This window comes from Tachypleus tridentatus, chromosome 11 (assembly GCF_004210375.1).
Source record: "Tachypleus tridentatus isolate NWPU-2018 chromosome 11, ASM421037v1, whole genome shotgun sequence".
In the NCBI taxonomy this organism is placed as follows: Eukaryota; Metazoa; Arthropoda; class Merostomata; order Xiphosura; family Limulidae; genus Tachypleus; species Tachypleus tridentatus.
The window spans coordinates 80,764,204-80,788,235 of NC_134835.1; the positions used below are offsets into that span (position 1 = coordinate 80,764,204).

Here is a 24,032-nt window from a genome sequence, read left to right on the forward strand (position 1 = left end):
TCTTAGTACAGTGTCAATGTTTATTGTTAAGCTCAAAGCCTAACAAAGGCTGATTTCTCGGGTAGCGAAGCCTGGTTTATATCGGAATAAATCCGCAGAGATATCTCTGTGCCACTGTGAAGCTATTACAAAGAATTTGGTTTGTTTTGAATTTCGCGCAAAGATACACGAGGGCTATCTGCGCTAGTCGTCCCTAATTTAGTATTGAAAGACTAGAGTTTTGAGCTACTCCTTTACCAACGAATAATGGGATTGACCGTCACTTTATAACACCCCCACGGCTGAAAGGGCGAGCGTATTTGGTATGGCGAGGATTCGAACTCGCGACTCTAAGATTACGAGTCAAGTACCTTAACCACCTGGCCATGCCGGGTCAGTAGAGAGAGAGAATGAAAAAAAGGCGTGTTTTTTTGGTTATTTTTCCGAGTATATTCTTCTTATCAAAAGCACTTCTTAGAAATTATTATAGTAGATATGAATCAGTCTTTTATCTTTAAATACATTTCATTTCTTTAATTTTTAATTCACACCTTCCAAGTCGTATATTTAATGTCATCCATTTATTTTGATTTAGAATTTTGCACGAAGACCTTTTTGTTGATTTTTAAGCGCAAATCTACACACTGGACAAACTGTGGTGAGCCCACCTTAAAACCTGTTTTTAGCAGTGTGAACCCTCAGAGTGATCGATGAGTTATTGAAAGATACATAGCTTTTCCTAATTTTGAGCTGATATACCAAGAGAAAAGTAGATAGTTCACAGTACCCACCATCATCTCTTCCGCTGTTCTTATATTTGTCTGATCTCTCTTATAACGCATTTATGGCCCTAAAATACGGAGGTTGTTTTTGCGGACACATTAATTACTACGTCACATTTGGCATTTCAAGTTCTCGCGCAGTTTAAAATTAATGAATAAAACATGAAATACTGGATAGAAAGTGATGTTGAATAACTAAGGCCTTGCATTAACATGATTTACATGATTTTAAAACTCTTTTGTAGTTTCTCACGATTTTAATTTAGGGTTTAAAAAAGGAACATATACATACATACATAAAATGTAAGAATTGTAAACTATAAATAATTTTTATTTTGAACGAGTAAGAAGGCAATGCTAAAACAATATGTCGTCCGTCTCACTGGTCTAAACACTGGAATAACAAAAACATTAATAAAACAAACCCCTTTTTCCAAACCGTTTTACGAACAAACATAGATTTAGTTTGCTTACCAGTTTTTTTTTATCGATTTCGGTTCTATGAGGTAATAAATTTTCAAAATTCTGGGGTTAAAAAAAATCAAATGTTTTACAAATTTCTGTCAAATATTCACACTCGATAAACCGAAAATTCAAAAAACCTTCGATATACCGGAAAATTATAGTGCCAAACTCTGTAATACAATTTCAAATCGTCAAGGGAACGTTAGGAAAACATTCGCAATAACATATAGTAAAGTTTGTCTATAAATTCTCACAATGTATTACTATTTCTCACACAAACACGTATCTCAAACATTTGATACACCAAACACAATAGCTAATTCAATGATTTTTTTTTTTAAATAAGGTTTCTGATCGACCTCAAGTTTAAACGAATGGCCTGATATTAAGATTAAATTACAGGTTTTTTTTTCTTTATATGTGCTTTATATTTTTTTCGATCCGGTTAAAATACAAAAAATGTCATTATAAATAATCTTAGGCTTATATGAGACGAAAGACGTTGATTCAACATTACATAAGGATTATAATTAATCCACGTGATGTTTACACTAAAACGTGTTTTATTAACTTGATAATTGGTTGAAATTCACGCAAAGCTATACGAGGTTTTTTCATATGCCTTACTTCGAAATGCTAGATTACAAAGAAGACAGCTAGCCAATATCATTCATCCGAGCTATTAGATTACTCTTGTCAGACCAAATAGTGGGACTTGACCTTAACTTTTATAACGCACTCGGAGCACCAAAGTGCAAAACACAATTTTTCAATTTTTTTCGTGGAACACGAAAAACAGGACATCAGGTTAACAATCTGGCTCACTATATTTTATTAACATTACATCTGTGCTAAGGAATGTCAGAGCTCCTGCCTCTATCAACAATTATACGTAGTCTGAGTTTAGTGATTACTCAATATCCATTATAATAAACTTCTGCAAACGACATGATACACCTAATTTAAAAGATAAAGACAAGATATTATTTTATATAACAGTGAAAATTATTCGTTTGGACGTAAGACAGTGGGATTTTTTCTCTTTTTTTCAGAAACAACGTGTCTGCCTTTAATTTTTAAATTTTGTTTTACAGTTTCACACAAAGTTTCTTAAGGGCTATTTGTACCTAATTTTTTCTACTTTTGAATGGTTAGACCAGAGTAAATACAGTTAGTCAACCTTATCCACCACCACATTATACGTTAATATGATATGGCCCGGCATGACCAGGTGGTTAGGGTGGTCGACGAACATTTGGGGGTCGCGGGTTTGAATCTCCATCACACCAAACATTTGCTCTTACAGCCATGGGGGCATTACAATGTACGTTCAGTCTCACTATTCGTTTGTACAAAAGTTGGCGGTGGGTGGTGATGACTAGCTGCCTTCATTCTAGTTTTACACTGCTAAATTAGAGATGACTAACGCAGATAGCCATGATGTAGCTTTACATAAAATTTAAAAAAAAAAACGACTACTACTAATATCTAACCGGATAGCGGAATTTGACAGTCACTGTTACAGTGATTCCATAATCCTATTGTGCGGAGTGCGTTTTTGCAGAAATGTGACAAGAATTCACAGTCTGAGTACACTAACTGAGTCATTTCATATAATATTACTACATTATTATAAATCAGTTAAATTTGTATTAGTAAATTGTTGTTGTTTTGAATGAAGCACAAAGCTACTCAATGGACTATCTTGTGCTCTGCCCACCCTGGGTATCGAAACCCAGTTTTTAGCGGTGTAAGTCCGCAGACATACCGCTGAGCTAGTGGGGGGCTTAGTGAATTATAATAATTGTATTTGTATAAATGATGTTAAAGGAAATGCGATGTAGGTTATTTAACTATTTCACATCCTGGATTCTATAGCAAAGTTAATTATTTTCAGGTGGGCCATCTATCTATTAAATCTTATCAGACTTGCTGCAAAGGTTAGTGTTCTTACGATAAAATAAAAAAAGATGAAGTAACCAGAATCTTACCAATGAAATTAAAGTAATAATTCAAGAAGAAAGGAAGATAAAAACGACAGAGCGGCCCGGCATGGCCAAGTGTGTTAAGGTGTTCGACTCGTAATCAGAGGGTCGCGGGTTCGAATCCCGGTCGCACCAAACATGCTCGACCTCTCAGCCGTGAGAGCATTATAATGTTACTGTCAATTCCACTATTCCTTGATAAAAGAGTAACCCAAGTTTGGTGGTGGGTGGTGATGACTAGCTGCCTTCCCTCTAATCTTACACTGCTAAATTAGGGACGGCTAGCGCAGATAGCTCTTGTGTAGCTTTGCACGAATTTCAAAAAAGCGGACGAACAAACAGGTGAGGTTGACAGAAACACTTTCTTGTAATTGTAACATGAAGGATTCCTATCTAAACTCTCTGTGGGCTTAGCAGATAGCCCGATGTGGCTTTGCTATAAGAAAACACACACACGCCCTATCTAAATTGCATTATTTTAAATGTCAACTTTGTATTTTGAAATGTATTTATTTGTATCTTAATGTCAGAAGTAGCAATTGTAAACAAATTTCAGAATATTACGCTTTTAAATGAGAGTTACTCTGGAATCTGTAATGAGTCCTGCAATGTATTGTCTTCGTAAAGGACATCTCTCATAATTTATATGTCACTTGTAATAGTAATATCTCATAGTATTCTAATGAGGGATCATATAAAACAATTAAAGAATAAAATCGGGGAAATAGTCAATTTTATAAAAGAATAGTTTGTAAATTTATAAATTGTATTATTAATACAATATTGTAACTTTATAAAATAAATATCCTTATCGCGGTTCAGTATACAAGTGTCGTCTTTTCGTGACGTAAAAATGTATTTTCAGGACGGCTGGTATGGGTATTAAAACTTTAATTAAAATAAGGTACAACACAGCATTTCTTAGGTCAACTTCTGGTTAACCTGAAGGATTTTTTTGTAGCTTATCATTCTCTTACCAATGTTTGCAATATAATACAGTCGTAGTTTATACAATATATTTGTGATCTATCTTCTGTACAGTTTATTGGGAAGTGTGTAACATTTTAACAGTTTCTTACAAGATAAGTTTGTGTGTAACTGGTCATTTAGTCTATGTACTTTTGGAATGGTTTATCATGCTACCGTATTATCGTAGACAACACAACTAACCATCCATTGATACAACTTCTAAAAACAATTTTTAAGGCATAATAATCTAACAAGAAAAAATATAAAGTCAGACTGTCCACTAAATTTTGATCTAAAACATCTCGTCAGTCATGGTCTAAAGAAAGATTTAATTCTTTTAAACATATACTGTTTGTGCAGTAAAAAATACAGTTTCTCATCTGGGACTGGGAATTCATGTCTGTTATCGTCTGGCAAGTCCATATCCGATAAGTTTGTCAGGTACAAACATTACTACAGGACAATGCAATTCAGTAATAACATAAGTAGGTAAGATTGGTTGGTTACAGGGGTAGGTTATCACATAACGATAACCTTCATAAGCTGAAGTTAGTAGTTTTAATACAATAACCACCAGTTCGTCCAAACACAATGTCACTTCCTGTTGTAGACTTTCCGTGATCAGTTGCGTCTGTCGTACAGGAGTAGCAACTGATATTTTCACATAATTAAGTAAATAGTCTCTACTGCAAGGATTTTGTTATACTAAACGTTATGTACCTTGATAAAATAAGTTAAAGTAGTGAAAGTGCATTCTTTCGGTTATATAGCATATTTGATAACTGTGACTAAGACAACACGCACAAATAATTTCTAGTAAATTTTGTTTGGGGCGCATTGACACGTGTGTCAGCCAACCCCACAATGAGGAAGACATATGTGTCAGCTAGCCCCACAATGAGGAACTTTTTATACTCTTAAAACGAAAAATATTAAAATAATTTTGACTAATTTTAATTTATGTGTAATCGTTGAAAAGTTAACGAACATTAATTAAAACTATTGAAATTCCTTAACATTATGCTCTAGAATTTTTTTTCTCTAAACTTTGAATTTTGAACTGCGTTTGTAGGCATTGTGATGAGAAACAGTTAAAGTTTTTATGCCATTGCAAAATTTAAATTGCAATAAATATATTGATATAAACTGTGTTTTTGATTTAATTTCGTCTGTGTTAACTTCCTCCAGAGAGTGTGTTAACTTGCCCCGAATTCGGGGTACTTTGACACTCCGCGCGTACTCTTCTATTATGTTCATTTCTGAGAACATAAACAAATAAGTAAACGATTTGTTTTTGCTATGTTATACAGAAGGGAGTCTAGTTTATGTCGGTATCGAAATTGCTTATCTTGAAGTTCACAGTTACTTCCACTTAAAATTAAAACCTGAGTCAAACAACCCCAGTGCATACTAATGTAGCTGAGTGAGTGGACTCACTGAATGTGTTAAAAATGTTTCATTCCTACTATTGAAAGATGATGGCATTATTGACACGCGTTTTTTTACAGTAAGACAAGAGACGTTTTTTGTTTGTAGTCACGAGTCACTGGTTAGTATTTTATTTAACTGCTGGATTGGCCCCTTGCAGGACGTTTCTCTACGACTAGCAATCTCCAAACCTGAAACCGCTGTACCTTTGGTTGTAACATGTCGATCTACGATTCAAGCCCACTTCCAGCTACAGATGCTAATATTCAAGGAGCATATACAATGATAGCAATATCCGAACTTCCAGAACGCATGCATGCTAGTGTTTTTTCCCAAGTGGTGAAGATACCTGCAAACGTGAACGGAGATCGATAGAAGTCACAGAAAGTAGTTTACAAAACTGGAATTACGAAGACCAGCATACTTTTACTCAGGACTTCTCAGAGGTCCAGAAAGGCCTGGGCCACTTCTATCTTTTGAGGTCCCTGGCTTTAGAAATATAAAAAGATGATACATGAAAATGAAATAACACAATTGTTATCCTAAAAGAGAGGTGAAATATGATTCGAAATTTTTTTATTTAGCTTATTTTTATTAACTTTATTTAACATTTAACAAATGCTTTTCTAGATTTTTATGTGCATAAAAGGAAATCACGAAACTTAAGAAATGCAAAAGAATAACAAGTGCCGAGATTTGAGGGTCCTTTGAACTCGAGGCACAGGCCTAGTGGTCCTTCTGGTCTATTCTCTAATTGGCCCTACTTCTACCTTTATTAGATGAAAAGTTACTTCATTTAATTACGTAAACAGCTACTTGCAGTCAGCTTATTGCTTGTTCTTCAGTATGTATATAGTTGTTAGTTAAGAAAGCTCCATTTAAACCAACGTTCACAATGTTATTTTATAACTATGTGATATGATGATCTTCATACATACACGTCATACGTAGTTGGTATTCTTATTTTTATTGTTTTCATGGCAGTTGTTCAGGGTAAGAAGAATCCTGCAACTTTACATCATGTCTCGATCTCGCTTGTTACCTGGTTTATTAAATTTTACTCGTAATTAAAAGCGAAAGAAGATGAACTGGTTTACATCTTCAGGTTGAAGTGACTTCCGATACTCAAAATAAATTAATCAATTCTACATAAATTTCCCTTCAGTTTAGGCTCACTAATCGAGTTGCTCACGATATGTATATAAATTAGCTTTTCTATTGAAACTGCAGAGATACAACCATTTCTTTCTGACTCAGCAGTACGTCTGCGAACTTAAAACGCTAGAAATGGAGTTTAGAAACCCGTGGTGGGCAAAGTACAGATAGCCCATTATGTAGCTTTGTACTTAATTTCAAACACAGATTGGTTTCAAAATACGATATTTTTGGTCCAGCATACGTTGATCTGATTTATTTTGTACAGAGATGTAACGTATACATTTAAACTTTACTCTGGATGGTCTTACTTTTAAGTTGAAGCGATAGTGCCAGTTTGGACTCTTTACCACAGATAGTCCAAATAAAACATATAATACGGATCCTAATAAGGCAATATCTTCTAAAAGAATCCAAACTGCACCATAGATTATTATACAATTTGGTTCACCTCTTGGTAACAAAACAAATCTCATCTGTTGTTTTTTATTCTGGGCTCTCTGTTAGAATGGGTGAGCAATAGCACGTTATTAATAAAAAAAATCAATAGCTTTTCTAGGTTGGACATTGATCATTATGATACTGTACCCAGAATATCAGTAATAGAAGAAAACACTGTTTTGTAACGTCCAATATTCATTTCCAATGATACGAACAGCGTCAACAATTTTAAACCATTTTTTTTATAGTTTTGATAATTATATAGTGTAAAATAACTGTCAAACTTTACTATATTACAACATACGACGTTTTATTTTACTGTTTCTTAAGTTAACAAATCACGTAAACTTTTTATTAGTCATATTGGCCTGCGAAAGAATTAACCAGTGTTTAGATATGATAAAACAACAAGCAAGTTTACTTAGTATAGTGTCTTGACAACCGTTTCTTACGAATAAAGTATCTCTAAAGTGAGAAACAAGTACTGGATTTTACGCCTTGTAGGACGCTATATCATGGAAGACGCGCCCTAACTTGGGAAAGACAATTGTAAGAAAATCATATTTTGACTCAGCAACCAACACCTTGATGTAACCTTGACGTTTTTTCAACCTACTGAGTAAATGCAGTCAAATACATCATATTCTTCACAGCATATAGACAGTATTAGTTAAACTGAATGTTTTATGCTATTGAAAATATTTGTAACTGGTAACTAATGAGATCACAATCTGTATGAGAGGCCGTTTTCAGTAGACCCTAAGCCAACTTCTTGCCCTAACCCATCATTTTTGTCTTGGAAGACGCATGGGGATTTTTCAACGTAATTTTAAAGAAAAAAGTGCGTCTTACAAGGCGTAAAATACGGTATCTTTTTGAAGAGGGGGAACAGTAACTATATATTTCAACACTGTATATGCACGTTGTACATCAAACACTTCGTCATACCTGGCTACATTTTAAAATTGGCTAAGTTTAACGTATCTAGGATAGAGCACTAAGTAGTTATTTTATTTTAATATGATCAATATTTCGCTTGAAAGTTCTACATCAAACACACACGTCCAATGCATAATAGAACGCCTCGCCTCTGTTCTATCGAACATTACCTTCTAACACGATTTCTCTAGCGTAGCGTGATTCTAATTACTCTAAGCTACTTCTGATGATTAAAGCATATGAAAATCAATACAGACTTTGCAGGTTTTATAGGCTTAATAATCTCAGCAGATTTTAAACATATAACGACATAACGAGTCAGTTGCTTTGTAATGAGTTGAAAATATTCCTCATACACTCAGAAGATGCTTCGTAACGAGAATGAAATGTTAATAAAAGAACAGTAAGTAAATATAAAGTTTTAAAATTGAGTTGCATATGATACGTTAAATGTTTTTATCTCATAGTCCAGTTCTTAATGATGTTTTAAATTTTCCTAATTATTTTGTTTTCCTCCTAAAGATTGAGTAAGAACAACTAGATCAGTACAAATAAAGCAGTTTAAAAATTAAATTTACAAACTTAGTAATAACAATTATTTGTTGCTATGAACCGTATTACTGATTACAAATATAATTTACTGCTAGGCGCTACTTTCATAAATTAGATACTGCTGATAAACAATATCTTGCTTCTATGCGCTACTCTGTATTACTGATAAAAACAACTTGCTGATATACGTTAGTATGATGAAATGATAAAATTTGATGTTTGTTTGTTTGTAGTAAAGCAAAAAAGCTTCACAAAGAGCTATCCATGTTTCATCCACCGTCTAAATCGAAATTCAGTTTCTGACTTTGTAAGCCCACAGACATACTGCTGAACCACTGGGAAAGAAAATATGATTTTATTTCATTATTGATTTTAAAAATTGTTGCTTAGAGACGTTGAAATAAAACGCTATATAAAAATAAAACTTCATCAGTGCATGGTTTGTGTGATGTTGTATAACAACGAGACTAATAATAGTTGTTGTTTTTACTGGACCTTTACATGTTTCAAGTAAGAAAAATAAATAAAAAATCAACCACCCAATTTACGCCAATGATAACGAAACGTAGTATTAGAACGTGTACTTCAACATGCAAATCGTCAGTCGAAACGCTATTTAAATCAGTCTTTTGTGAGACATCAACTTTTATAGTTTATGTAACTGAAACATTATCAATGCTATTAGGCTCTAACATCACACATACTGCCAATTAACAGATCTAACTTCACCAGTCTATAGGACGTTATCTACCATAAGTAATAAAACTTGCTGCTGTGGTCTACTTTGATAAAGTGTGGTTGATAAGATGTCTACGTTACTAGACGCTATCTTAATAGTCTACTATTGATAAAGTAATAAAGTATATATGCTGCTTGGAGTTACTTTAATGGAACGCTAGTAATAAAGTATATTTGTTACTGGGATATATTTTAATTGCTCGCTAGTAATATAATATATTTGTTTCTATAAATTACTTTAATGGGCCCTATCGCTATGGGTCAGAGGGCATCATGTTTAATTCAAAGTTTTATTCATTTTGCTTGTTTTGAATTTCGCGCAAAGCTACACGAGGACTATCTTCGCTAGCGGTCTCTATTGTAGGAGTGTAAGACTAGAAGAAAGATAGCTAGTCATCACCAACTATCGCCAACTTTTAGGCTACTATTTTACCATTACAACCCCTGAAAGGGCGAGCATGTTGATTGTGACTGAGGTTTGAACCCGCAACCCACAGATTACGACGCGAACGTCCTAACCATTAGATGGATCTAACCTAAGTTAGATGAATGCTTTATGTTTGTTTCAAAGCGTGAGCTAGGTCATATCATATCACTTCCGACTGTTTGAAAAAAAAAGGTACACCTTTGTAATACTTTTAAATTGTTTTATTACGGCAATTCGAACCAGTCATGATGTTGAATAATCGAAACATTCCTTAACATTTATTAGGTGTACATTTTCTGTACAACTGAATTTAAATCATAAAATCTTATTTATCAAACAAAAAGGCTCGGCATGGCCAAGTGTGTTAAGACGTGCGACTCGTAATCTGAGGGTCGCGGGTTCACATCCCGGTCGCGCCAAACATGCTCGCCCTTTCAACCGTGGGGGCGTTATAATGTTACGGTCAATCCCACTATTCGTTGGTAAAAGAGTAGCCCAAGAGTTGGCGGTGGGTGGTGATGACTAGCTGCCTTCCCTCTAGTCTTACACTGCTAAATTAGGGACGGCTAGCACAGATAGCCCTCGAGTAGCTTTGTGTGAAATTCGAAAACAAACAATCAAACAAAAAAATTCCACTAACTATAACCACGATGTTATACTGGGTTAAAGAGGCTAAACGCAACTCTGATGTAGCCTTGTTATTGCTGTACCTAAATAATCATTGTTAACACAGTGATGCCATCAACTATGAATTAACTCGGTGAATTTTCACTTTCATGCTTGGACGTATATCATGTAATGTGCGAGATGTTCTTAAACTGTAGTCACTTCACTGGCACCAGTCATAGTTATATATCCGTCGATACTTTTATGTGTTGCAATAAATATCACTAAAGAAGGTTACTTGGGTTTGAGAGGCTTTTTCGTGTGCGTGTGTGTAGTTTTTGTTTTTATGAAGAGCAAAATACCTCAGAGTGGTTATTATTTTAAATTTATACTAAATCGTAAGGTAGAGATCCTTAGTCAAGAAGAAAGTGGGGAGGCAGCAAGACTTGGAATCCTCGACATACATCTTTTATTATGATTATTTGTATCAGTGGAATGAAGATTAAGTTTATGAATTACAAATTTAGATAGAACCTTAGGACCACAATCTGTCTCTCCAAAAGCGAAGGCCAAGCAAGACCAGGTGGTTAAGGCACTCGACTCGTAATCTGAGGGGCACGGGTTCGAATCCCCATTCCACCAAATATGCTCGACCTTTCAGCCGTGGGGGAGTCATATAGTGAGGGTCAAGCCCATTATTCGTTGGTAAAAGAGTAGCCCAATAGAAAATAGTGGGATTGACCGTAACATTATAACGCCCCCACGGCTGAAAGGGCGAACACGTTTGGTGCGATGGAGATTCGAACCCGCGACCCTCGGGTTACGAATCGAAGGCCTTAACCACATGGCCATGCCGGGCCGAAAGAATTGGAGAACAGGAAAAAATTTTGTGTGTGGGGGTAACTCAAAATTGGACTTCTTAAATAAGTCAAAGACAATTTAATACTCTTCGACTCAGATTTATTAACTTATAACCTTACTTCTTTTAAATATATTTGTTTTGTGACTGCATTTTTATTTCTTGAAGTATATTTCTTCGTTTATTTGCTTTTTTATTTTACTTTTCTCTACAAAATCAGATTTAATTATATTACTGCTAAGGCTTACATATGTAAAATTCATGCTATTCTTTTAATATATTTTTCAAAAAATATTTGTAGCTTACTTAAATAATTAGTATTAATGAACGGTGTGTATTAATTACTCCCCTAGTGGCACTGCGGTATATCTGAGAACTTGTACTGCTAGAAATTGAGTTTCGATACCCGTAGTGGACAAGGCACAGGAAGCCCATTGTGTAGCTTTATGCTTAACAACAACTGTACTCGTTTACGCACGTTCCCATTTAATTCTAGTCTTTATTTCTATTTAATTTATGGACACAAATTATCCATCATGTGTCAATTATATTAAGCCTAACTAGCTGTTTTTATTAGTTTTTCTTCTCAATGCAAATGTAATAAAATGTGATAGTGGTACTTCACACGGACCTTTTCTTAATTCTTTTTATATGATTATACATATGTATAATTACTCCTCTTTTAAAATTAAAAACGTATGTAGTATGTGTGATATCCAATATGGGAGACAAACTTTTTAATTTTCTACGCATTCGCATAAACGTGCATAGGTCTCTAAACAAAATATGATAAATTTTGTTGAATTAGAACACTTCAGAATTCATCCCTTTGCTTCAATAGTGATAAAATTTTTATAACTCGTTAATGCAGCAACAAATAAATTACAAAAAGAGAGAATATTTACTTTGCGAAATATAAAACCTGATATCCTCATAGTTTGAATAAATATTGTAATGGTTCCTGCGCCATCTGTTTACGTAATGACAGTTGTGTTGACAATCTCGTTTGTTTAGAGAGTATTAACAAAAAAATATACGAAACAAAAACAAGAGCCAAAGGTAAGAACAGAATAACGTTTGTCAAGTTTATAGATTTTCGTTCTGATTTATACAATAACTTATTATATACTTGCGAACACTCGTAATTATTTCTAAATATATATATTTGTATAAACTAAACAATTCAAGGTTAAAAATATTTTAAAAACTGGAAAGGCATTTAATTATGAAAATATTTATTCTAAACATTTACTTTTCGATATTATAAAATTTAGGCTTAAGATAAATAATTTAAATAAAATACTTAAAAAAGTCCCAATATGAAAATCATTACACACTGTAACTGATCTGAAACATAAAATCAGTAATGATACGCAAATTCTAAATATTTGCATGATCTTGTAATGCAAAACATTTTTCCTTTCAAATATATAAAACCTTTAACCAGTTTTAAATATGAAATTTTAATAGGACCGCTTGTATGTATTTATAAAATTTTTTAAAAAATAATTCAGACATAAAATATATATAAATATAGAATATGATTGCTACTCTAATTCTTTGACAGGTTGTTTTCACAGACTTAGTATTACTGAAAATTTTAATATAATAAAAAATGACTGAAGAAGCTGCTAAATATAGGCTAATTACAGAACATTAAAAACTGGTATTCTAAATTCAATACAGAAAAATATAATTATATTCTAAAATTTACTCTATACACTATCCTCCAAATTAGTTTTTTTTAGTATGAATATATTATATGATAAATGGAATAAAAGATAAATTCGCTTTTATTAACTTATATAAATATCCAGTATATTTAACATTTTTTTAAATTTAAAACTCAAACCCGAAAAATACTGGAGAAATATATCATTATACTTATGTAATTTTGGCTTTATCACCAAACGAAGCCCGGCATGGCCAGGTAGTTAAGACTCTCGACTCGACTAGTAATCTGAGGGTCGTGGGTTCGAATTCCCGTCGCATGAAAGATGCTCGCCATTTCAGCCTTGGGAGCGATATAATGTTACGGTTAATCCCACTATTTCTTGACGGTGGGTGGTGATGGCTAGCCACCTTCCCTCTTGTCTTACACTAGTAAATTAGGGATATTCAGATGCATATACATTAGGGACAGCTAGCGCAGACAGCCCTCGTGTAGCTTTGCGCGAAATTGGAAAACAAACAAACAAACAAACAAACTGTAACTAAAGATATAAATACTACACAAACTTTTAATTTACAAAGTAAGTCTAAAGAAAATATCATCATCATAATATTGAATACTGCAAGAACGATGATATTAAATCAAATCAATATTTTGAATTACCGTGTATATATGGAGTATTTGTTTGTTTTGAATTTTGCGCAAAGCTACTCTAGGACTTTCCGTGCTAGCCGTCCCTAATTTAGCAGTGTAAGACTAGAGGGAAAGTAACTAGTCATCACTGTCAGCTCTTAGGCTACTTTTTTACCAAGGAATAGTGGGCTTGACCGCCACATTATAGCGTCCCCATGGCTGGGAGAGCGAGCATGTTTGGTGTGACGGGGATTCGAACCCGCGACCACCTGGCCATGCCGGGCCTGTAGGGTGTATCTGCAAAAACTATGATATTAAATCAAATCCATATTCTGAATGGTTTCACTTAACAATGTTTGGTAATAAGTAGGACTGGTATGAACGACATTACTATTAATAGACACCTCTGTGTTTACAATATTTGTATAAAACTATTAGTATGTGATGAGTTTAAATCTGTTTCAAAAACCTTTCATCTGTTGAAACGTATAGTTGGGCTAACTATTCATATGAATGGTAGCATATATTTATAATTTTGTGTTTTCTAATGTAAAACTAAACATTGGAATTGGAGATATATATATGTATATATCATCACTTTAAAATACTACTGCTTAAATTTGTAAATGTGGCAAAACGATAGACACAATTTTGATAAACGTATCTGATATTCTTTTAAGAATTTTTGTCACCTTTACGATTGTTGAATTGACGTTGATTTAAAGTAAAATAAAAGGCGGGTTCTTGTAAAACTCATACTTCAAGTTTAGAGTACACACTAATATATCCTTCTGATATAAATGTGTAGCTATTACGTATTATCGACCATATGAAGTGGCTTTGATAAAGCCAGAATATTAAAACATGGTTATCTACCTAAACTGATTATAAACCAAACATGTAAATAACTCATCTGAATTTACATGATGTTTTAAATCATTCTAGTTTATATAATAAGTACACGCTTTGCAGCTTTTACCTAGAAGTAAGGTACATAATACTACATACAATATTAACATAATACAATTTCTATACTGTATTATACTTCAATTTGTATAACATTTAGTGATTTTAAAGCAGTTATAGTAAGTAATTGTACTTAAGTGCTTGGAATATCCAAAGTTTTAAACACTTTGTACAATGTCAAGAAAGAAGTGAATGTCCTTCACTAACACAATGAATCATGTTCAGAACGTGACATCGCTATACGAGACAGATTAACTTAATACAAAACGTTTACTAAGCTTATGATGGTGGTATTTATATCAAAGCTTTTAGATATTTGTTAATATTTCATAGTTATACCTTCATGTAGCACCACAGGCGCTGTACTGTAAACTTATTATTTTATCTAGCTCTTATACTTGTGACTTAAACGAGTATCTTTCAGGAAATGAGGAACCATAACTTGTTGAGTGTAGTTTTATCTTGTTGATAACTTCATACAACTTCATTCAATAATAAATGATCGCAGTTTAAGATCTCGTTGTAATTTTAAGTTGTCATTCTTAAACGTATCCCTCTAGTAGAGCGGTAAGTATACAGACTTACAATGCCAAAATCAGGGGTTCGATTCCCCTCGGTGGACTCAGCAAATAGCCGAATGTGGTTTTGATATACAAAACATACACACACATTCCTAACCAAGCTAATAACGGATTTTGAAACGAGGTAAACAAATCTCTCCCTGATTACAAAAGTGTTTTGAAAAGAAGCAGATCATTTACCAGATATACAAGGAGTGGACACAAAAAATCTGTAATAAGATCTAAGAACCTACAGCAGGAACACAACACATCTTATAAGAAAATCTAAGTAAAATCATGAAAAGTTCAAGTATTTACAAAACTCAGTGTTAAAATTAGGATTTCGAGATCATATTTGAACAGATCTCGTCGAGTGCGTTCTAAAAACATATAGTTTTACGTATTCTTCTGTTATCGAATAAAAGATATAACAAATTAACAATATTTGGGGGAAGGGCACATTTTGTTTACCCCTGCACACTAAAGGTTATTTTTGTGTTTCTAGTCATTTATAAGAATATCGCATTTTACACTTACTACCTCAAAGCTACACACCTGATCAGCTGAATATAAATTCTAGGCTAACTAGTTTGTATATTAAGAACTGTTGTATTTGAGAAATGTTTTTCACATACAAGCCTATATAATACAAAAAAAAAAGTATTAGTGTGTTTTTTCTATAGTCATTTTGTATTGTATACAATATTGGAGATAATTATGAACACACATACGTGATACATCGGATGCAGAAATAAGAAACCAATTATAATAATTTGTCATTTTTATATTTGAACCATATATACATTTTATATACATCATAGTATTGTATTTCATTACGTGATGACATAAGAGTTATATACCATGTAACTTAATGACTCATACATACACACATACGTATAATTTCTGTATTTTATATTTACTTAAACTGAGGAAGTGCAACCCGTTTTTATTCTACTTTAACTTTATCAATGTATGATTGCGAAGCATTGTTCTAGCTGTTCTGTATTATTTTCCACAATTTAGCCAAGTTATTTGAGAACCATTTAACCTTATCAGTTTCCATATTAGCCTATATGATGTTAATAGTATTCATATCGCAACTTTATTCGATCTTGGTTGTTAATGTTCCATTGACTTCTCGTTTTTCTCAGACTATCGTTTTACCATAGTTGCCACATGCTTGAAATCGTTTTCCAACAGATCTTGTCCCTATGGAAATGGCAATCTGATTTTACAGTCTGGGTAACATCATTTTCCTGATCATTTCCAATATCAATGACTGATACATCTTCCACATTTGTATCAGTTCTCCAGCATGTGTTACAGTAAATGTACTTTGACAAAGATTTCCTTTCTCCTCTGCTGTCAACCAAACTGTCATTGATTGTTATCAATCTGTATTTTAAACTATCTCTAAAGATATACTTAGTTCATTCCATTGCTTGATATCTGATACCAGTTTCAATGTTTGATTCAATTATGTCTCCTAAACATTTGTTTTTGAGAAGTTACACATTCCTTTAAATAATGTAGTATCTTAATGTTTTGAAGGTAACATTGACATTTGCACCTACAACCAGATCATTAACAAGAACTTTGCTAGACTGTCGCAAAGGGAGTACATTATCTAACATCAAATTTGAATAATTTGGTTTTCTAATTCGACCACTTCTATTATCAACAGTTTTAGTTTCATGTAACTTCAAATACATCTTCTAATATAAAAATGAAGCTTCGTAACATGTAAGATTCATTAGACAAAGTTGGTTTATCGTCTGGTATTTCTATGAGTGCATTAATCATACTACTTTAGCGGACAAAACTATGATTATATTTAATTGTATGTGTTTTAATGGTGTCACACTTTATGATTGGTGCAGCTTATGTTCACGTGTTTTATGACAATATTATTTACTGTTTTCATAAGTATTTTCATTACTGTATATATAAACAATCACGACAAAAAACACGAATAAGAAAATGTTACCTTGGAAACAACGAAGAAATGTTAAATTTTATGAATGGCCGACGATGAATAGAAACAAACAAAAGTAAGGAGGTATAAAAATTACAGGTAGTTATCACACAAGCTACAATGTTTTATCATTGTTAGTCTGGAAACACTGCAATATATGAATGTGTGTATTAAAAATTACATCAAATTGGATAAAATAAGCATCTGGACCATACTTCTACTCACAACAAGAGGTGAACCTGAAAATTGTTTATATAAACAACGTCTGTTTATTTTATTATGTTATACCTACATACCCAGATCTATCGTATAGAAGAAATTCACATGCCTTTAATAGTTCACACTACACTAGATGTAATTTATAAGAGAAATAAATATCTAAGATCAGATTTGACTTCATATGATATATGGATTTTAAAATGGGTAGGAACATCTTGGGCCCGGCATGGCCAAGCGTGTTAAGGCGTGTGACTCGTAATGTGAGGGTCGCGGGTTCGCATCACCTTCGCGCCAAACATGCTCGCCCTTTCAGCCGTGGGGGCGACGGTCAATCCCACTATTCGTTGGTAAAAGAGTAGCCCAAGAGTTGGCGGTGGGTGGTGATGACTAGCTGCCTTCCCTCTAGTCTTACACTGCTAAATTAGGGACGGCTAGCACAGATAGCCCTCGAGTAGCTTTGTGCGAATTTAAAAAAAAAAAAAGGAACATCTTATTAATAGTTTATATTCAATTAAATAATACTGGCTTCTGATAAGAAAATTGTAATAGCAGCATTCCAGCTACACTTAGATGTTTAAAGTATGTATTTTAAATTGTTTTTTCAATGTTTTAATTTAATTTTTGTTAGATGGCGCTGCTAACTTTGTGATAATTCTACATTTAGAAAGTTTATAAAATCAGTTAAAGAATATCTAGAACATTAATCAACGTTAATGATCAGGAGACTTTTTGAAATATCCAGAAGCAAGGATACATTATAAATACGAGAATCAGTGAAGAGTTGAGTCCAGATTAGTGTTAATTATTGTATATATTCAGTTGATCGATTATTTAGTTGTAAAACCATACAAATAAGTCGTTTTACCATTAGCTAGTAAGTTTCTGTTGAAAGTAAACATGTTATTTGTGAATTTAGGTCTCCAACTGTATAAAAATAACGAAAATCTGTAGCAAATATTAAGGAAGAAATAAAATAATTTATGATCATAACATGAACTGGCCATAACATTATTTTAATTTAGTAATTCAAACTAATTCACATAACGATACAACGAGTTACAACACGTGTTTCGATACATAGTTTTTACCGTAACACGATTCATACTCCGTCGATCAAAGTTTTGTAAATCATGTAGATTAATGTACACACACACACACACACACGTACACAGACATAGATAGATATAGTATGTGTTTAAGTATTTCACACCTGTACATAGGCTATTATACGTATATAATCACATAAGTTGCTTATATGTATTATGTAACTGCATGTATACGAATTACGTCAAGCTGTTTTTCTCTTTCTAACATGTATAATTTCTAGTCTTGATAATTTCGATTTCAATTAAACTATTCGAAACGAATCATTATTTATTCTTGACTGTTAACTGGTCTCCTCAGATATTTAACCGCAACTGCCTTAGAAAGAATGGATGTTATCGTTCATACCACATGGAAAAGCGCCGGTTCTCGTCCGATCCCCCGAAGCTAAGCTACGTCGGGCCCGGTTAGTACTTGGGATGGTGACCACCTGGGAATACCGGATGATGACGACATTTTTAGAAGGCCCGGCATGGCCAGGTGGGTTAAGGAGTGCGACACGTAATCTGAGGGTCGCGGGTTCGCATCCCTGTCGCGCCAAACATGACCGCCTTTTCAGCTGTGAGGGCGTTATAATGTGACGGTCAATCCCACTATTCGTTGGTAAAAGAGTAGCCCAAGAGTTGGCGGTGGGTGGTGATGACTAGTTGTCTTCCCTCTGGTCTTACACTACTAAATTAGGGACGGCTAGCACAAATATATGTTGAGTAGCGTTGTGCGAAATTCAAAAAACAAAGAATAGATTGGTAAATAACTTATTCCCTTACTTTCAAACTCACTTCTTTTCATGATCAAATTCCAAAGGTTTTTACGCATTCCCTAGAAATTCCAAGAAAAATTACAATACAGTTAATTCCAGCATTTTACTTTAAATAACTTCTTTATATCTGAATAGTATAATTATGTGTAAATTAGATTTCCTTGTCCTAATATCAGTTTCTGTTGTCCAGTGTTGTTGAAATTCTTTTTTCTTTGTTCTTTACAGGGAGCTTTGCCGACCCGATTCAGAGCCACTACTAAAGTAAACATTTCTCATATCATAATGAGTGGAGTATTCATTATTTTGTTTCTGATGTTCCCAATTTACTGGATCACTTACTGTTGAACTTGCAACTTGTGGAGAAGAAAAGTACAAGGAAAACAGAAAGATCTACACTTGAACTATTTTATGAAAAAATGCCTCTCAGATAAATTTTGTTTTCATGACCTCACCAACTGAGAAAGAGTTAAATGCACTGAAGATTTTTGTTTTGTTTCTTGTTAAATATTAAAAAATCCGAGACGTGTTGTGTAAATATTAAAATAAAATATTCGATTATACTTCAAATAAAGTAAAGTCATTTCAAAAGTCACTGGTCACTAAAACATGATTTAATATTTGTTAATTTATTACGTATATCACAAATGAAATTCCTTTTATGACTCTGTACCACGTGAAAAATATCAATGAATCTTATTAATATCTAGGTAAACACAAATGGTTTTGTTTGCACTCGTATGCATATTTATAGCTCCAAAACGAGGCTATTACGTCAAAGTACTGACAGCTATTCAGTCTACTACAACATTCGAAGAGAAGGCGTAAGTGGTACGTACAATAACTAAATTTAATAATTATTTACGAATTAGAATTGTGGCTTACAACAGTGATTCCAAACATGTAAAAATAAGTAAAATGTTCCCGGGTTCGAACCTCCGTCACACCAAACACGCTCTCACGTTCAGCCGTGGGGGCGTTATATGTGTCGGTCAATCCCACTATTCGTTGGTAAAAGAGTAGCCCAAGAGTTGGCGGTGGGTACTGCTGACTAGCTGCCTTCTCTCTAGTCTTACACTGCTAAATTAAGAACGGCTAGTGCAGATAGCCCTCGTGTAGATTTGCGCGAAATTCAAACCAAAGTATTTTTTGTGTGTGGACTTCATAATCCAATTTGAATATCTAAAAGAAGTTTTAACGTATTTATAGATAGAATGGCACATAAATTGCAGTACTATCAGGATATTTTATTCTAGTAACTGATACGCTTTTTGTTCCAAAAATGCGTATTTCAGAGTTACGTGAATATTTTTATAGAGATCTAAATTTATGAGAAAAAACGAAGTACCCTTACGCTTATGCAAAGATCACGTGTATATAAAACAGTTTATGGACTCCAGCTATAATTCGTTACTTTTATAGAGAAGAAAACCGTTCTTGTGAGAAGTACAAGGAATAAACCCTAAAATTAAAAAAATATATATATTTGTATAAAGGTTAGCTGATAAAACTGTTAAAAACCTTAATGTTAACTGCTATAATAAATTACCATTTAACTTGTTTGTTTGTTTTGTTATCAAGCACAATGCTATACAAAAGGCTATCTGTTCTGTGCTAAGCTCATCACTGGTATCGAAACCCAGATTTTAGTGTTTTGAGCTTTCAGAATTACCATTCAAAGAGGACAAAAAAGTGTATTGGTTGTTTTATTTCATATTTTCCAATTTCTCATCATCACTATTCGATAATTATGCCACCAGTGGCACGTCTGCGGACTTACACCGCAAGAAACCTGGGTTCGATACCCGTGGTGTACAAATCATGGATAGTCCATTGTATGGTTTTGTGCTTAATTTTCAACAAACAAACAATCAATGATGATTTTGTTACGATTAATGTTATGGTAGAGAAAATAAGAGATAAAATAGAAAGTCTGACCAAAAACAAACTGACGACATTCAGTTAAGATGATTTAGATTTTCCTCACATGAAATATGAAACGTATCAGATGGAACAGCTATCTTTATCAATCTGCGAGTCCTGGATTCGAATACCGCTTCACCAAAAATGTTCGCTCTTTAAAATGTAGAGGCATTGAAATGTAATTCCAATTTTAGTCATTAAAGGGTTCAAAAGTGGCGGTAGGTAATGCTGACTATCTACCTTTTCTCTATTATCACTACTAAATTAGGCACGACTAATACAGATAGTCCTTACGTAACTTTTCACGAAACTCAAGAAACAAGCAAACGATAATCAGTAAAGGCCTCGAAAATCCACAAACAAATCTTTGGTATAAATACTTTATTAATAGTTTTAATATTTTTGTACACAAAAGACTTTTAATGCTTCTTAAAAGCTTGCCAGATTTCAAAATTATAGTAAACGCTATTACATACAGCCTGGCAGATACTGGACCAGCCCAAATGTTTAGTTGTTTGAACTCAGAACTGTGATGTCACGTGATTTTTCGAGCACTATATCGTTTAATGTCCACAACATCTATCGATTTCCTCAATATTAAATAACGGTGATCACTAAAGCTACATTCTAAGCACGCTGTAAAGACAGTGATATAAAACTGTTCTTTTCTTATGATATAGAATTAAAAAGAAAATATGACATTATTTTTCGTGACCAGTGTTATTTTTTGTTAACTTTGAGATGAAATCTTAATACTAAGAGGAGAAAGAAAGTTTCGAGAGATGGTGGTTGTGTTACATAATAGATACTTTGTGTTACATAATGGATACTATTAGATTTAAATGTTTGTATTTTCATTTGTAATACAGAGTTTGAGTAGATTTCATTAAAACCATTTTGGGGCCTCACTTCGTGGTTGCAGTCCATGTGGCCACGTCCGTTCACGCTCTGTCTGGCGACTTGAATTTTGATTATAGTTGTGCAGCACAAAAGGCTCTGCCATAAAGCTGTCATGTTCACAGCATAGCTCTACTTCCTTTTTACTCTCCATAATCCATCTACTGTACGTACGAGAACAATTGTTTACAGTGTCCGTTTTAACACTCAATCGCAGAAAAATAGCTTACCGGTATATCTTTGTATAGAATATCATAAATACCTATTTCATTCTCCTGAGATATATGATGATTGAACGAAATATGATGTGAAAACAATTCACGCCTTCTTTTCCAGACAAAGATCCTTCTCGTTTATATTGCTTGAGACTCGTGAACGATATTTGAGATTTCTCTTCGTACTTCCGTGAGCACCATATTTTACTCTAAGCGCTTTAGTTACTGGTCGTGTAGCATGACTTTGTTACCTTCCAGTACTTTATGCTGTGATTACTAGTTATTTTACTTTATATACTAAAGCATATGCAAATAACATAGCATTTTCGCTTTAAGTGTTGGTTTACATTTTGTACACAGGAACTAACCACTCTTAGTTTATATCCAAAATTTAAAACATTACCCGTACTGAACAACCATGGATCATTGATCCCGGCCGATAACTATGTCAGATTGTAGTACTCAAAGTCAGGTACAGGCCTCACTCTCAACATGTATTTTTCGAGTGTCCCTATAATTAAAAAAAGACATGCGAGCACTGAAGGTTTTCTCTTGAACTTAAAGAAGATCTTCCCTTCAACTTATAGCTGACCTCTTTGCAATAGTTAAACATCGTGGACTCATCGTTGCACTCACTCACAGCTTCAGAAGACACAGCTGGCCCGGCATGGTCATGTGGTTAGGGCACTCGACTTGTAATGTGAGGGTTGCGGGTTCAAATCCCCGTTACACCAAACATGCTCGTTCTTTTAGCCATGATGCGTTATAAGTGACGGTCAATCTTACTATTTGTTGGTAAAATAGTAGTCCAAGAACTGGCTATGGGTGGTGATGACTGGGTGCCTTCCCTCTAGCCTTACACTGCTAAATTGGGGATAGCTAGTGCAGATAGCCCTCGTGTAATACACGAAATTAAAAATAAACAAACAAAAAGACACAGCTATGTTTCAATTTAACAGACAACCACACAGAGAATAAATACTTCGAGTCTGGTTAAAGCCTCAGCTACAATACGTGCTCAGAGACATGCAAGTATTTAATACCTTCTTGTCTCTAGAAGCTCCCACCCTCCACCCCGCCCAGCCAATCATCAAAAGCACGCCCCTCGTATCTCAAAGACAAAGAAAACTCTCAACCGAATAATTAACCATATTAGAAATTTTAACCCCGCAAATTCTTTCGAGATATAATCTCCCGCATAGTAACTGTCGAGGATTTCTCCTTGAATTCCAAGACTCCGCGCTCCATCAGTTACCAGTCTTTCAACTTAATTCACATACTAATAACACTATGTAACACAAATTTTGTTCTTGGATAGTATGTGTTATTTCTTAATTGCTTATGTTGTAAAAGTACAGAAAATGGCCAATATTCTCTTCAAACTTTGCTTTTGTGACCTGGATAATGAAATTTAGAAATTAACCTATTTTCTATGTAGAAACGGGCAAATTTGCACATTTTCATTTACATAGAGTCTGAATAAAACAACATATGAATCAAGATTTACATGTATTTATACTAAAGTTATTCAAAAATGTTTAGAAGTGAGTAGTTTTTCCAGATTTGAAACTGTTACGTAAATCAATTTCACGTATCAGCCCCCAAATATAGTCTTCCATCATGTTTTCGTTATACACTCCAGTATATCTTGGTGGAAACGCTCGCCTTGCTCCTCTGAGTATGCTCTCATGTTCTCCTTGAATTTATCAAAATGAGCGTCAAGGATATGGACTTTCAGAGGCATCCTGCAGTCCATTTTGCCATAATTCTTCGCTGGAGCCTCATC

The 24,032-nt window shown here is 33.8% G+C and overlaps 1 protein-coding gene across 2 annotated transcripts in view; it reads left to right on the forward strand.

Annotated features, from left to right (window-relative positions):
- The window catches only part of LOC143231542 (bcl-2-related ovarian killer protein homolog B-like), a 34,831-nt gene extending 15,029 nt beyond the window's left edge, over window positions 1-19,802 (forward strand). Inside the window, exon 2 of one of the 2 annotated variants that reach the window (XM_076466062.1) lies at window positions 18,755-18,904. In XM_076466062.1, coding sequence (XP_076322177.1) covers window positions 18,755-18,865 — 111 coding nt within the window. In that variant the 3' untranslated portion in view covers window positions 18,866-18,904. Of the gene's footprint in view, window positions 1-18,754; window positions 18,905-19,439 lie in introns of those variants that run through there. The other variant, XM_076466061.1, reaches the window with a different exon arrangement.
- The last annotated feature ends 4,230 nt before the right edge of the window (window positions 19,803-24,032 follow it).